General features: G+C 33.2%; 1 protein-coding gene across 10 annotated transcripts in view; it reads right to left on the reverse strand.

The window, feature by feature from the left end:
* The window catches only part of LOC127068987 (glutamate receptor ionotropic, kainate 2), a 216,527-nt gene that overhangs the window by 72,698 nt on the left and 128,631 nt on the right, over positions 1-15,198 (reverse strand). For all 10 annotated transcript variants that reach the window (XR_007783264.1, XR_007783265.1, XM_051005511.1 and 7 more), the window contains one exon: positions 7,144-7,328. Coding sequence is in view for 8 of the 10 variants with exons in the window: in XM_051005511.1 (XP_050861468.1) it covers positions 7,144-7,328 (185 nt within the window). In the remaining 2 variants the exon portion in view is untranslated. The remainder of the gene's footprint in view (positions 1-7,143; positions 7,329-15,198) is intronic.

Here is a 15,198-nt window from a genome sequence, read left to right on the forward strand (position 1 = left end):
ATCATTACGCACAAATATTTCTTATAATCTTTATATGCAATATTTGAAATAGAAATAAAATCTATACCAGTGATCTCTTAATTGCATCTCTCGATAGAAATCTGTCGACGTAAAATGACGAAGTTCTATAAATCAATAGGACGCGACACATACGTCCTTGTTATTACGCTTTGTGAGACCTTCAAAACAGGGATCGTCAACAAAGAGAAATCATTGCCTAAAGAGTGGGGGAAAATGTTAGCTTCAGTGAGGACGAGATCGTCGACCACAAAGGACTCTTTGCGGAACTGTTCGTGCGTCATAAGAAGAATTACGCAAACTGTCGATTTACCTTTAAATTTTTTAAATTTGTATAAAAGTAATAAAACGAATTGCTTACCGGGAAGCACTTTTTTTTATGAAGAAGAAAAATAAAGAAAAAGAATTAGTCCAAAAAAAGAAAAATATCTACGGTGACGTGGAAAACTGTCGGCTTTTGTCGTCACGGTCCCCTTTAACATTCTTTTCGTGATAATAGCTATCTCTCTTTCTGTCTTTTTCTTTTTGAGCAAGCAGCCCCGAGCAAGAGATAAAAAAGAAACCCGGTCTTGTTCCTAAGTGACCTCGGGGGCGTTCGTTTTTCTGGCACGTATTCTGCATTCGTTACATTTCATACATATAAGTTATATAAATCCAGTATCACCGTAGAATGCATTATTATGCACTCGCACTTATGTATGTACGTAGCTAGATATATATACTGTGTACATACGCGTATGTGCTACGAATTCGTGAAGCTATATTCTGTACAATACAATGTCTATATACATATATCCATACATACATACATATATATATAATAAATATATATATATATACATACATATATATATATGTATGTGTGTGAGATATGACATTTTATATTTTCATCTGAAATGATGCTTTGTTTACTTGTCGAGAGAAAACCAGCTTACATCGAAGCCGCCTCGTTCTTGTACTATTTGGATTATTTGTTCCTTTCACCTACGGTTCCAAGAATTTATTTTCTACGTTCCTTTATTTCCTTCTCTTTATTTTCTTCTTTCTGTGTTTCTTTATTTATATCTTTATATGAAGGTTATTTCAATCGCTTCATATTATTTAAAATTCTTAGAATAAGTCTTCTTTCACTTTCCACTAAGAAGCTTTATTTGTATGAAACATTCGAATCAATAACATTAAATTGTTAGTAACATATTATGAGAATCGAAAAAAAAATCAAACTCAATTCATCTGATGTATGTACGTATATAATTATTATATAATTATTGTATATAATTATGAGAATCGAAATTCTTGTTTACTTTCGTGATAAATTATTTCGCTATTAGAAAATTATAAGTATATATATATATATATACTTATATATTATTAATGACGTTAATTAGTTTTAATTTTTTTAAATACTTATACGTATGTATATCACAGTATTTTTTATCACGTCAATTTTTACAATCTTCATCGACGATAAAGAATTCTTTAGTTCAGACATAATTCTAAATTTGATTCAATAGGAAAGAAACGACGTTTCGTGTACATTCCCATCAACGTTTCACGGCTTTTAGTCATAACTTTAATGTCGTCAGTGACATCTATAAAAGGGAAGTAAAAAGAGAGAATGGAAGCGAGTACAGAGAAAAGGCACTCAAAGTCTGTAGCACGAAAATGCATTATTTGCTAGTGCATTAGACACGAAGGATGAATTATATCGAGAATAAAATTAATATCATACCATTTTTCTTTCTTTCTAATGCATTTGTAGAAACGACTTTTAACTTATCCTCGATCAATTGGGAACGAACTGAACAAGATCGAAGAGTAATGCCGTTAAATGGATTTTCAAAGTTTGAAAGAACACGTAAGTATCGAAAAATCAGTTGAACATCAGGTTGGTTCAAATCTCACGTTTCTTTTCATCTGATCGTTACAACACTATAATAAGGGCAAAGGGATCGAACAAATCATCAAGCTCGTATTTCGAAAGCATCGTAAAATAGAAAAAGGAAATAGATCAGGGAAATGGAAAAGAGGTCGATAGAATTCTAAAATAGAAAGAGGGAGGAAAGATATTACTTTTTTTACAAGCTTCGGTTATTAACGATTGTTCTAGGAGGATGAATGAATGGAAAGAAACGAAGAGAAGGAAAGAGAGACAGAGATAGAGATAGAGATAGACAAAGATAGAGAAGAAAAGAGAGAGAGAGAGAGAGAGAAAGATAACACGTGTAGCTACGGAAGTAACGGAAGTAAATAGCTAATCCACAAACATTCACGTAGCTTCGATGCAATCGGCTTTCAATCGTGAGACCCGTAGATGTACGAGTCCGTTGGGAGAAGTGGAAAAGAGGAAAGATAGAAGAGGACTACACTAGCCGTGTACGTTGAATGGCGTTGATTAGTAACTACTCTCGAAAATAAACGAGAACTCATAGAACGAAGCGTGTATTGTTTTCTCGCTTTCTCTAAGGTGAGAGGAAGCTATTCAAGGAAACCAAAGAGAGAGAGAGAGACAAAGAGAGAGAGAGAGAGAGAGAGAGAAAACAAGAGAGAAAGAGAGAAGATGGAAGGACTTTAAAAGAGGGTAGATCGGTTCTCAGGGCTTACACGAACAAGATCGAGTACTTATCCGTGTAAGAGACTACAAGTTACGAGTTGGTAGTTGAGTCATCGTAGAGAAGAGGAAAGAGAGAGAGAGAGAGAGAGAGAGAGAGAGAGAGAGAGAACTTGGAAAGAGGGTTAGGTTAGGGGTGTGGAAGCGTAACGAGCAAAGGCTCGACTAGGAAACGCTACAAATCGAATTCCGGCGTTAACGGTAATTCCAATGCTAGTACCATTGGCTGATTCGAACGATCACAACGCAACCTCCTACCTTATATCCCGTGGGAGCTGCTCCATTATCGCTCTGGGGAAGGAACATCGTTAAATCATTCCCATCGTGCCTGCAATTACAGCTTTCGCGCTTCATTAGAACAACATATCGACCTATCGTGATTTGGTAATCTTACGGACTCGTTCGTTATCAATGATAATATATAAAAGAGAGAAGATTTGAAAATTGCTAATGGAAGAATTTATAAGTAAGCAGAAAAAAGAGATCATTTATAATCGTGATGTTATTTATTATATAAGTATGTATAACATGTGTCGATTAATACGTTCTTGATATGAATATTTTCTGATTACATCGATAATCGTTATTCATCTTGTAAGAATGAGACTAGTATAGATTTTCTATCGAAGAAATTTATTGGTTACTTTTTAAATTATTTTTTTTTTTTACGATAATAAATATCTTATAGTATCGGTTTCGTATCGTATAAGAATCCGTTTTAATTAATAATCGTTTGCAATGAAACTTTTTCAATTCGCGTCACGTTACAATGAAATAAATTTCATGGATAAAAATTCGTAGAAACCTTTGAACTTTAATCGTAATCGCGTACCATCGAACGAGAGTGTGAATAAAGGGCTTCTATCTTACTTGATTAATCACAATACCGAAGAAGCATTATTCGATTATTCCCCAACGACGAATCTCATTAAAACGTATTTTTTCTTGTTTTCTAATAATTAATTATCTTTCGTCCGATTTTTTTTTATGGTTTCGAAGGAAAGTTTATTAGAAACTTTTACGAAAGGGTTTCCGTGAAATTGAGATTCGAATAATGTAACTTACACCGAACTATGCCCGCTGCTTCGGCTCAACTTTTTCGCAACTTTGATAGGCCAGACATTATTCTTGGAAATATGCAGAAACGAATATAACTTTCGTATCGAAGAATGGAGAAGCCAGATATCCTGCATACCATAACGATTGAGAGAAAGAGAGAGAGAGAGAGAGAATACACAAAATAAAATATAACAGCTGTGCAAAATTTTAGCATGCATACTCGTATTTATCCAATGAAAATTAATAATTTAGCTAACGAGAGTAATTACACGACTTAATATCTACGTAACTTTTTTCAGTAAAACTAAATTTTTATATCGCATTGTGTAATATATATGTAAGTAAATTTCGTTTATTATAACACATACACATACTCGCACACATATAGAATTGTATAATCGACAAACAAGTTTTGTAACGTCGATTGACTCGCAAACATCGAATTGCATAATTGACAAACAATTTTTTTAAGGTCGATGATACATTGACTTATTAATGACTAAAGCTAATAATAAAAATTAATTAACAAAAGTTGCATTAGCTTTAGATTTATCAGTCATTTTCGAGTCAAATTTTTCTTTCAAAATGAAGTTTATCAAGTCGTTCTAATGGAATGATTCAAAAACGATATCGAAACCTTATCAAGTGTATCTGCTACAAAGGCAGATCGTGTAAAGTTAGTTAACAACGATCTACCATCGGCATTCAGGACAACAGGTTTGTTTGACATCAAGGTATATTACGACATTATGGGCACTCACGTCACAAAGGGCACTCGATGAAAAGTCTTCGCAAGAAGTAAGTACTAACCTTCGATGGCTCTTCGAGCAAGACGAAATTGATTGCCTGCCGGTTGAAGGACTTTACAGGAAGCCAAACTGCTATTATTACGTAGACATCAACGAACTAACAATAAGTATAAGAACTTATGATCCATATCGCTATTGTAAAACATTCGTGTCAATTATTTTCCCTTAAACTGTATTCTACAAACGGAACTTGGTCCTTAAATTCTCTTCAACTAAGATAGTTCGTTTTCGATGTGGTTAAAAAAATAGATAAAAAACAATCTTTTAAAATACTATTTAGAATATAAGCTTGATGTTGTCAATTATTGTAATAATATAACGATAGAAATTATTATGACGATTATAAATGATAAAACATCTTATTATCGTTAATATCTGTAACTCTTTTCTCGAAGATTTGAAAATGATATTTTAAATAATATTAAATAATGATTTTTAACGAAGAAAATTTTACATAACAGCGTTTATCTAGAAGCATCCTAAATATAAGGAAGAAAAAGAAAATGGTAAATCGTAAGTACTTTAGCTATGACATCACAAATCGACATTTCCGAAGTACATAGAAAGTATTAAAGATAACTCAAGCGGAACTCTGTGGTTGATAGTAACGAGTAAAGAGAAGATAGCTTTTTTGCTTTTCCTTTTACTTGGGTATACGCTGGACTAAGGATACCCTTTGAACCTTTAGTCAGTCTTCGAGTGAAATGCAACCACCAATCGAAATATTTTAGTGGCGAATGAGAGTTGTTGGTCTTTTGAGAAAATCGATTCAGGAGAAAAAGAAAGAGAAAGAAAGAGATAGAAAGAGACTAGCTCTCATCTTTTTCCTTCTCTATGCGTCGTAATCACCAAGAAAATCTCTCTCTCTCTCTTTCTCTCTCTTCTTACTGAATTTTATATTTTCCTTCTAGTAAATGGCATGCCTCTCTAAAAAAAAGAGAGAGAGAGAGAGAGAGAAATCTCTAGATAGAGAAGAAATTTCTAGTAAAGGAATGCAAGGATGGGCAAAGCGTCATAGCAAACCATCAGTTTCCGCCTTACTAGTTTTACAAGAAATTTTAGGTTAAGAAGTTCCTGCTTCCTTCCTTTCGAGATTGGAAAGCAAATGAAATTGAAGCACATCGTCTTTAAAACTTCTCGGGCTTCTTTTACCCTTTGATCCCCAAATAGCCTGATCTAAAAGACATCGGTTCGTTGAATTCTATATCACTAGATAAGACATTTTTCGATAAGTTAAAGTCTATAAATTGTCAAATCCCGATAAATTTTGAGCTCGGAAAGAGATGAATGAACGGGATGAATTCGAATAATGTCGAAAAGTTCAAGCACGCAGGTTTGCGTGCGTAAAATGTTTACTCCAGCAGGAATATTCCACAAAAGGTGGCAAATTATTCGGAGAATTTGTTAAAACCGTAATATCGCGATTTCCAGAGCTCACGTTATTTTCTACTATGACCAACGGTAGGATTATATAGAGTGCTAGGACCACTCTAATTGGAATTCTTACTCTGTGGAGAAAGCATGAGAGCTTTTAATTTGCTTTCTCTTTGTCTCGCGAAACCGACACATTGATCCTACCTCTTCAAATTCCACTCACACGATTCCTAGGTTAGTAATTTTCTCTGTTTATCAATCGACATTCGTAGAGATTCCACAAACACGGTTCAAAGTTTATTTCGAATTGAATAGATACCTATGACCAAATGAATCCTTGATCTTTGATTCAAGTATTTTTCATTTGTTCGATTAAGTTTTAAACGAGAGACAAGAGAAACGCGTCGGTAAAAGGATATAAAAGCTTCTCTTATGGTTATTATAAAACAGCTGATTTTTTGTTTCTTCTTTTTTCTTTCTTTCTTTCTTTCTTTCTTTTTTTTATTATTAAAACGAAAGTAATAAGGAAAGTATGGAGTGTAAAAATGACGACATATCTAACCCGTAGAATTTCATGTTTTGAGCTTGGATCCTTACATGGCAAATATTGAGAAAGAAAAAGAGATAAAGAGACATTGGATAAGGTAGTGTCGTTGAATACAAGTATTCGTGAGTGGCAAATATTGGAGAAGGAGTTACGAGGTTTCTCATGAAATGTCAGGAAGACGAAGAAAGAAAGAGAAAGAGAGAAAGAGAGAGAGAGAGAGAAAGAGAGAGTAAAGTCTCGTTAACTCGGAAGCTTAAGAAATATAACCTGGACTTGCAAGCGTTAGATTTTAGCCGCTTTCTTCTCGAAAGTATCTGCTTATTTTGAGAGAAATTTCAAAACTCCTTCTTCTTTTATGATAACTCTTGAACGAAGGAACTAGGTGTTCAAAGTACACGAGCAGATGTCGGAACTTTGCAAAAGGGTTTTGCGATTAAACGACAAGGCACGCTCTTCCGTTTCGTTTAATTCGACGTTAATATTTCGTTCTTATTATTAACTTCAACACAATGGATCTCTTATTTAATTAGAGAATAAAGATGGCAGAAATGAAAATAATAGAGACGAGAGGTAAGTACGTTCGACGAATGAAAAAAAGAAGAAGAAAATGAAAAAGAAAAAAATGTACATTGAAATTATTCTAATGCAAAATGCGAAGATTGAAATATCAAAAGTAAAAAACTATCTTAATAGCTTATCTCATCTCTAGAAAAGTTTCTACGTACCTTCGAGAGGGTAGTAGGATGAGGATAAAGGTTGACGAGGCAGCTCTGTCTTCTTAGTCTGTAATCCCAGCGTGTCTCCAAGTGCGGTATTTCCATAGTGTCGCAGATGCTCTGCACGTGGGAAGCAGTGTGCGCACTTTGAGGTCCAAAAATTGCAGCTACGCCACTCCGCAGCAAATGGCACACTGCAATAATAAATCGATGATGGTAATATCTATTCTCTATCATGCTTACGTCATTTTTACATAACATTCCGGTGGATATTGATTAATTTAAAGCTCACTTTATACGTATATGCAATTGTATATCAATGATTATTTTCTCTTTTAAACGGATTATAAAAAGAAAACAAAAAAAAAAACATTATGTAAAACTGTTCGAAGTAACGTTACAAGCAGTTCGATAATATTTCTCGAAGTAATAGTTCCTATTAAAATTGTAGATGTTTATCTATGATTATTTTCTTTTTTAAACGAATTATAAAAAGAAAAAGAAAAAAAAACATTATGTAAAACTGTTCTAATTAATGTTACAAGCAGTTCGATAATATTTATCGAAGCAGCAGTTTCTATTAAAATTGTAGATGTAGACGTTCGTAATAAAAAAAAAAAAAAAAAAAACTTGCGAATAGGAAGAGATCCTTAGGATATAAAACTTTAAACGTTATCTTCTGTATCTCTCATAGCGTAATTAAACTTCAACCAATGATTTAAGGATCGAGAATAAAGAATTTCGTAAATACCCTATAAAACTTTACTCCGGCATACAATTAATCACCGTAGCTCGTTGAAATAAAATCTTTTCCAAGTTCAATGATCCGAGTTACGTCTCGATGCTCTCGCAAGGATCGTCAAACTAGAAACGATCACTGAGATGCGTGATAAACGACAAAACGTAACTTCTTGTACGTTTAAGAAGTCTAAGAAGGAAAGATAGAGAGAGAGAGAGAGAGAGAGAGAAATCTTTTTCTTCTTGAGAGCCGAATAAATTCCGATCAATCACTTCCATTCGCTCAGGATTTAATTTGGCGAATAAATGTTTTCGTTACCATCTCGTGCCGGCTGCTCGACCTCGTTTATGGTACATAAGTTTCACATTGATCTCTATAGAACTCTTTCTTTCTCTTTCTCTGTCTCTTTTCTCTATAGCTTTTTGTTTTTTCTCCGTGACGAAGAATAAATCATCATGTTCGAGGATTTTCCAACAGCAAACGCAATGAACTTTGCAGTCTTTCTTTCTCTTACCGCACTTATCCTTCGAATCTTGTCCTAACTTTCTCTTTCTCTTTCTCTTTCTCTTACTCAACAAATTGCAGGAAGAAAAAGAGACTCGCAAAAAAGTCGTTTTCTTTACGATAAAACTTCGCGTCACCGAGTGCCATCGCTTTCAATTGCGTCCATTGTTCGGAATCGCCGATTGCGCTTACTGGACAGCCAACCATGAATCCCGAGATAAATCACGATCGGATTCTTTTGTCATCGTTAGGAGCAGGTTGTGTGTCTCCGGTTCAAAAATATAAAAAGAAGATAAAAAAAAATAGAAATAGTCAAAAATAAAAATTGAAATAACGATGATCGATTGCCATGGAATTGAGCGATCGACGTGAAAAGGAATATGAATGAAAAGATTTTTGGAAAATTGATTGAGGAAACACTGATTTATAATTTACACGATGCATAGACCATTGAGAGAAGATATAAACAATCGGGAGATTAATATCGTATGTTTTACAAACGATATCAAATAATGTAATAAATAAAATGTGAAAGGAGAAACGAATCAATAGATATTTATATCGTTGATTGAAAATTAATTTGGTAGAAAGTGTATCGAGAAAAGTAATAAACAATTCTCAAAAGATTAACGTCATGCATATATATATATATATATATATATATAATAAATAAAATTTGATAGAAGAAACGAATCAGTAATTTTCGAAAATTTATTACTATAATAAAAAATTAAATAATATAATAAATAAAATTTGATAAGAGAAACGAATCAGAAGATTTTGGAAAATTTATCACAAACTGATTTGTGATTTGTCAGAGTTATTGAAAGATGGCGTAAACAATCTTTGAAAGATTATCGATATTTAATGATATAAACAATAGAAAATGATAAGAAGATAGGATAAGTTGAATCGAAATCTCTATAATTTTTCGACGAAGTCAGCTTACGCGGCAAGCTCAAAGTAATACCGACCTACCCTCCGGCCGTTTTGCGGTTGAAATATGAAACGCGCAAACTGCTATATTGAAATTTCAGATGCAATTTCCTTCAGCAGCCTGCGGCATCCATGGCCAATGCCGTACTACCATCGTCGACAATGCCGTATCTAAGCAGCCAGTGAACCAATCAACTAACACTCTTTCTTTTTCTCTGTCTATCTCTCTCTTTCTCTTTAAATAACTACATACAATCTTTCTCAATTTCTTTCCTGTTTATCATTAGTGGCTATCTGAAACTGATCATCCTCTCTTCTACTTTAATAACGACAATTTGCAAAGAATAAGCGAGCTAGTAAATTATTCACTCATTCGTTGATCTATTCTTGTCTTATTTCTGTTTTCTTCCTTTTTCCGAACATAATCGATATAAATCATTCACATGAGTTTCATAAATATTTATAAACCAAACATTTTTTTTTCTATTCTTACAAAATTTCAAAGCCCTCTCTTTTTTCATTTTTCTTTCTCTCTCTCTGTTTTCTTTTTTTTTTTTTTTGAAAGAAAGTTCCTTTTATTTTTACAAAAATTCTTTCCCCTATGATATCTTTATAGTTATAAGATATAGTTACGAACGATTTAGTAAATATAATACACATGTATTATATTATCAATAATCGAATAAAATCTTGCCGATAAAGGACACATTGTGGAGAACCACCGGCTGCATCAGATATCGTAACGTATTAGGAAAGTGGGTGAGGGTTTGTAACACGGTGGCAGCTGGATGCATATTCGAAGTATGCTACAGTAACCCACGATGGCATGCAGTTGGTCGGTATCATCCTGGCTTTGCAAGGAGATAGGTTTATCGCTCGGTAATGTATCAAAGCCAGTTGGCGACCAATGCCCCACTTTGGACGGTGCCTGGCTGCTTTCCCGAGGCTAACCTTATGGTCCTTTCTCTCTCTCTCTCTCTCTCTCTCTCTCTATCTATCTATCTCTCTATCTCCCTTTCTATCTCTCTCTCTCTCTCTCTCTCTCTCTCTCTCTCTCTCTCTCTCTCTCTCTCTCTCTCTCTCTCTGTATCTGTCTTTCTATCTCTATCTCTATCTCTCTCTCTTCAATACTGTACCCTACCAATTGTAATTTCATTTACCGCTAACGACGATCATTTTGCTATTAATTCACGCTTAATCTTACGCTCCATTTATTATCTATTGTCTACGATAATATACGAGTTCATCCGAATAATTTTTAGATAACGTACAGATACTTGTTATTGTTTCAAACTTTCCCCATTACTTTATTAAACATTTTTCATTAAACAAATCTCATTACAACGTGGAGACGCAATTTTGTTTTCTTATAAAAAATGTGCTACGTCATTGTGTAGAGTTTTATTCCCTTATGACGATAAAAAGCCATTAACTACCGAAATCTCCAGATATTACTTATTTCCATAAAACAACGCTCCACTTTTTGCTTCGAAGAATTTTTCCGAAAAAGGAAAGAACGTTCAGACGTTAAATTCAGATTAAAGTTGGTTCTTTATCGACGCTGGTATTCATTGCAAGGTTTAATATTACAAAAGAATGGTGACGCTGCTCGTGTAAAAAATTGAAGGATCGATTTACAAAGAACACGTGAAGGACGAGCTGTGTTCCACCACGAACGAAATTCATTCTCCGTTACGCAAGCTCACGAGTATAAAGCTCGTTGTTTTTAGGTCGAAATGTCCTTTGTTGGTTTGAGCTTCATTTTCCTGTATATAGATATATATCTAGATGCAAATGTGCGTCTGTGTTTGTATGTGTTTGCGCACAGTATATTTCGTCTTTCCCTCTTGAAACACGAAAGTCTCTCTTTCTTGGCATACTCCTTCCTTATTCAGGATTAGAGAGAGTTGGCTGTGGCTGTATATTTGTATACGTGTATATGTATATACGTGTAAGTACATTCTCGGCCACCTAAGCTGCCTTCTTTATCCTTAGATTTTTATCTCTTCCTCGCCACGACTCCACTCTAACCTCCCTCGACTTCTTTTCCACTAGCCTGTCAGTGCATATCCATCCTTAATTCTTATTTCTCACAAGATTCCAAGTACAATGCGCTCCATGTAAATTTATAGACAAATCTTCTTTTCCTCTCTCGTGATGAAACTTTATGTTATATCCTTCCATTTCTTTCTATTTTTCTCAATCCTCTTCCTGTTTTCCCTCTTCTTTCTCAAAGTAATACTCTTCTTTTCAATCATGACTTCATAGAGCTTCTATTATATTTTGATTCTGATTTTTTTTTTTGAAATTTATTATTTGTACGATCAAATGATTAATTTTCAAGAAAATATATTTAATAAATGGATACGTATGTATATGAAAAATAATTGGTTATTAAATGATTATAAAATTGGTCTTATTATATCGAATATATCTGAATAGATAAGTAAAAAAAGGACGTTTTTCTCTTTAAAATGGTCGTTGTTTCAAGTCTCTACGACTTTCCGTTCCAGAGATATAAGCATTTGAAAATTTTCATTCATAATTTCAATGAACAGATGACGTGAGTACGAGGCGTAGTAAATAGTACAACCTGTTTACGTCGAACAGCTGATGATAGTAACGCAAATTCCAAGAATTTATGTAGGTCAGTAGGTCAGAATTCATTCAAAAAAGTAATTATGTAGGTCAGTAGGTTAATTTCAATTCCTATTATTTAAATTACAATATCTCCAAAACTAATAATCGTAGAGACGTGAAACAAGTACCATTGTAAATGGTAATTTTGTTTTTAAATTATGAATAATAATTAATAAACAATTTGTTATAAACAATATGTTATAAACAATTTTTATAAACAATTTTTTCTAATTTCATACTAAGTAATCCACATACGTAAATATATTTATGTATAGTTAATAGTTTGTTATAAAGAATTTGTTATAAACAATTTATTATAAACGATTTGTTATAAACAATTTTTAAATAGTTTTTTTTTTAATTCAACGCCAAGTAATATACATACGTATACATATATATATATATATATATGTATATACATTTTATGATTTGTTATAAACAATTTGTTGTAAACAATTTGTTATAAACAATTTTTGTAAATAACTTTGTATAATTTCATACTAAGTAATCCACATATGTACATGTACCTAGGTACACTTAACAGTTTGTTATAAACAATTTGTTATAAACAATTTTCTTTAAATAATTTTTTTTTAATTCAACGCTAAGTAATATACATACGTATACATACATATATATGTATATACATTTTATAATTTGTTATAAACAATTTGTTGTAAACAATTAGTTATAAATTTTTGTAAACAACTTTTTCTAATTTCATACTAAGTAATTCACATACGTACATGTACTTATGTACAATTAACAGTTTGTTATAAACAATTTGTTATAAACAATTTGTTATAAACAATTTTTATGAATAATTTTTTTTATTCAATACTGATATACATTCGTACAGATATATTTTTACGATTAAAAATTTGTTATAAATAATTTATTATAAACAATTTGTTAACCGTATAACAACTTCCTTTTTTTATTTTCGTTTTTTTTTTTTTTATTTCTTTCATATTCTTACATTGTTATTTCATAAAAGACTGTAAATTTTGATATTTTAAAATGAAGTCTTCAACGTTCGTGACGTATAACGATCGTGAGAGCGATAAAGCTATAAAATAAAAAGAGTCTAGAGAATTCGGCGTTTATCGGATATCGATACGCTGTTGTTAATGGGATAGTACGTTTTATGGGCGTGCATTTTCGGTTGTGTGGTCTTTTTCGTAGCATAGGACAACGGTCTTGAATCGAATTCTCACGCACGAGTCGAAAAACGACGAAGCAGCTTGACGTCGAGCTGCAACGAGAAACACGCGAAATGACGGACCCCTTTCAAGCTCGATTACCGCTTTCGATCGATCAAATCGTTTGTTTCTAGCTCGATCTCATCGATAAGAGTCTTGTGTCTTCAGGGTAAAAGTATTTACAATCTCATGCCGTCAATTTCATTCCAATCTCACGGTAGTTGCACCTTCTCCTTTTACTTCTTTCTTTTTATTCCTTTTTCTTTTATTTTTAGCCTTTTACTTTTTTACTCGTCGAAACGAGTAACAACGGTAACGGTCGTCTTTCTTTTTCTCGTTTCTATCTTTCTCGGTGTTTGCTCTTTAAAAATTACATTTGTCGCGAGATAGCACGTTCTCTACATTGTTTGTGAAACGATTCCTATATTTATTCGCGTCTAACGATCGACGGGGATAAAAATAAAAATATGAATATAAAAATTATATATATATATATATATATATATATATATATATAATCTGAAAATAATTATATCTGTATATACCTATATATAGATCTACAAACATTATTTCTAGATGAAAATTGTTACAAATTAATGTATCACGGTAACACGATAACAAGTAATTAACGTTACGAACATATTTATTCATGTATGAAGATAATCAATCAGATAGATAAAATGAAACGTTTTATTTATTCGATAAAAAAAAAAAAAAGAAAGAAAAAATGAGAGAAATTTCGATTAAGTTATCACGATAATGCGTTTAGAGAATCGATGCCACTCCATCACGATGATTTTCAAGTTGGCAGCATCGCGTTAAAGTTCTTAATCTTAATTTAATCCACGTTACTTTAAACTCGTCCTTCGAACAGATTATAGTTTTAAGTTGGGCTCTGGTATCTTTCGCGTAGCTTGCTTCGGCTCACTTTGATCGATGGTTCTACGATTTATTTCTTTTTTTTCCCTTCTTCTTTTTTCTTCTTACGTCCTTTCGTCTTCACACTCTTTATCCTTCTTTTTCCCGAGTGTCCCGAAAAAAAAACAGGATAGAATGTTGAGTGAACACTATATCGGGCCACGTCGTTAAGTATTAACAATTTTCACAGGTCGATTTATTTACCGAGCTTTCATCAGATAAAACACGGCACTGGTGCTATCGCGTCCCTTTCACCTGTGCCACTCGTGCTTCATCGCCGTCATATTTCACGGATACATTTTGCCAGCGAGCATCCTAGTCGAAACTCATTAAACGATAACAGGTAAATGCTCTCTGGCGATAATAAATAACTTGAACGCACGAAAAGTACTTTTCGAAGTTTTCACATGCATGCATAAAATCACTCTGTTTGCTCTGATAAATTTCAAATTTTCTCTGCATTTCGACAGCTAGTAATTGCTGATCGATGAAAACGTTAAAGGCTTTCGGAATCGATGTACCGATCGATTTCAAAGTTTCCATATATATACATTCTATTCTAAACGTGACAGTGAGAGAGAAAGAGAGAGGAAGATAAAGATAGAACTGTAAGGTAGATTCAGTTACTCAGTAAATGTAGGATTATGTTAATTCCTTCGGAAGAATTGAAAGCTGCTGAGAATACTATTGGCTGAGGTATCCTTACGAAGGACGGAATTCTAAGACTGAAAGTAGGTCAGAATAGATGAAAGATAGAAAGCAACTGAGCAGCTGGAATACAGAGAGAGAGAGAAAGAGAGAGAGAGAGAGAAAGAGAGATAGAGAGAAAGGGAGAAAGATGGAGAGACACGTCTTAGGACACTGAGATTTTAATCCCTTTGCAATGAGGACCAAATTGTTCTTTAACACGTTGGATACCATCCATGGCCCACGTGGCATTTATTGTGTTAATCTTCCTAATACGTTTCTCGAGTAAACTAACGGCTTTCTAACAATTTTCTTTCTTTTTTTTTTTCTTTTACTTCCTTCTATCTATTTCTACATACATATATGTGTGTGTGTAGATGTTAAGTTTAAAGCCGATCGTGCTCTTCTTGCAAAGAAGGAACGGTATTGTTAAGTGAA

This window comes from Vespula vulgaris, chromosome 14 (assembly GCF_905475345.1).
Source record: "Vespula vulgaris chromosome 14, iyVesVulg1.1, whole genome shotgun sequence".
NCBI lineage: Eukaryota > Metazoa > Arthropoda > Insecta > Hymenoptera > Vespidae > Vespula > Vespula vulgaris.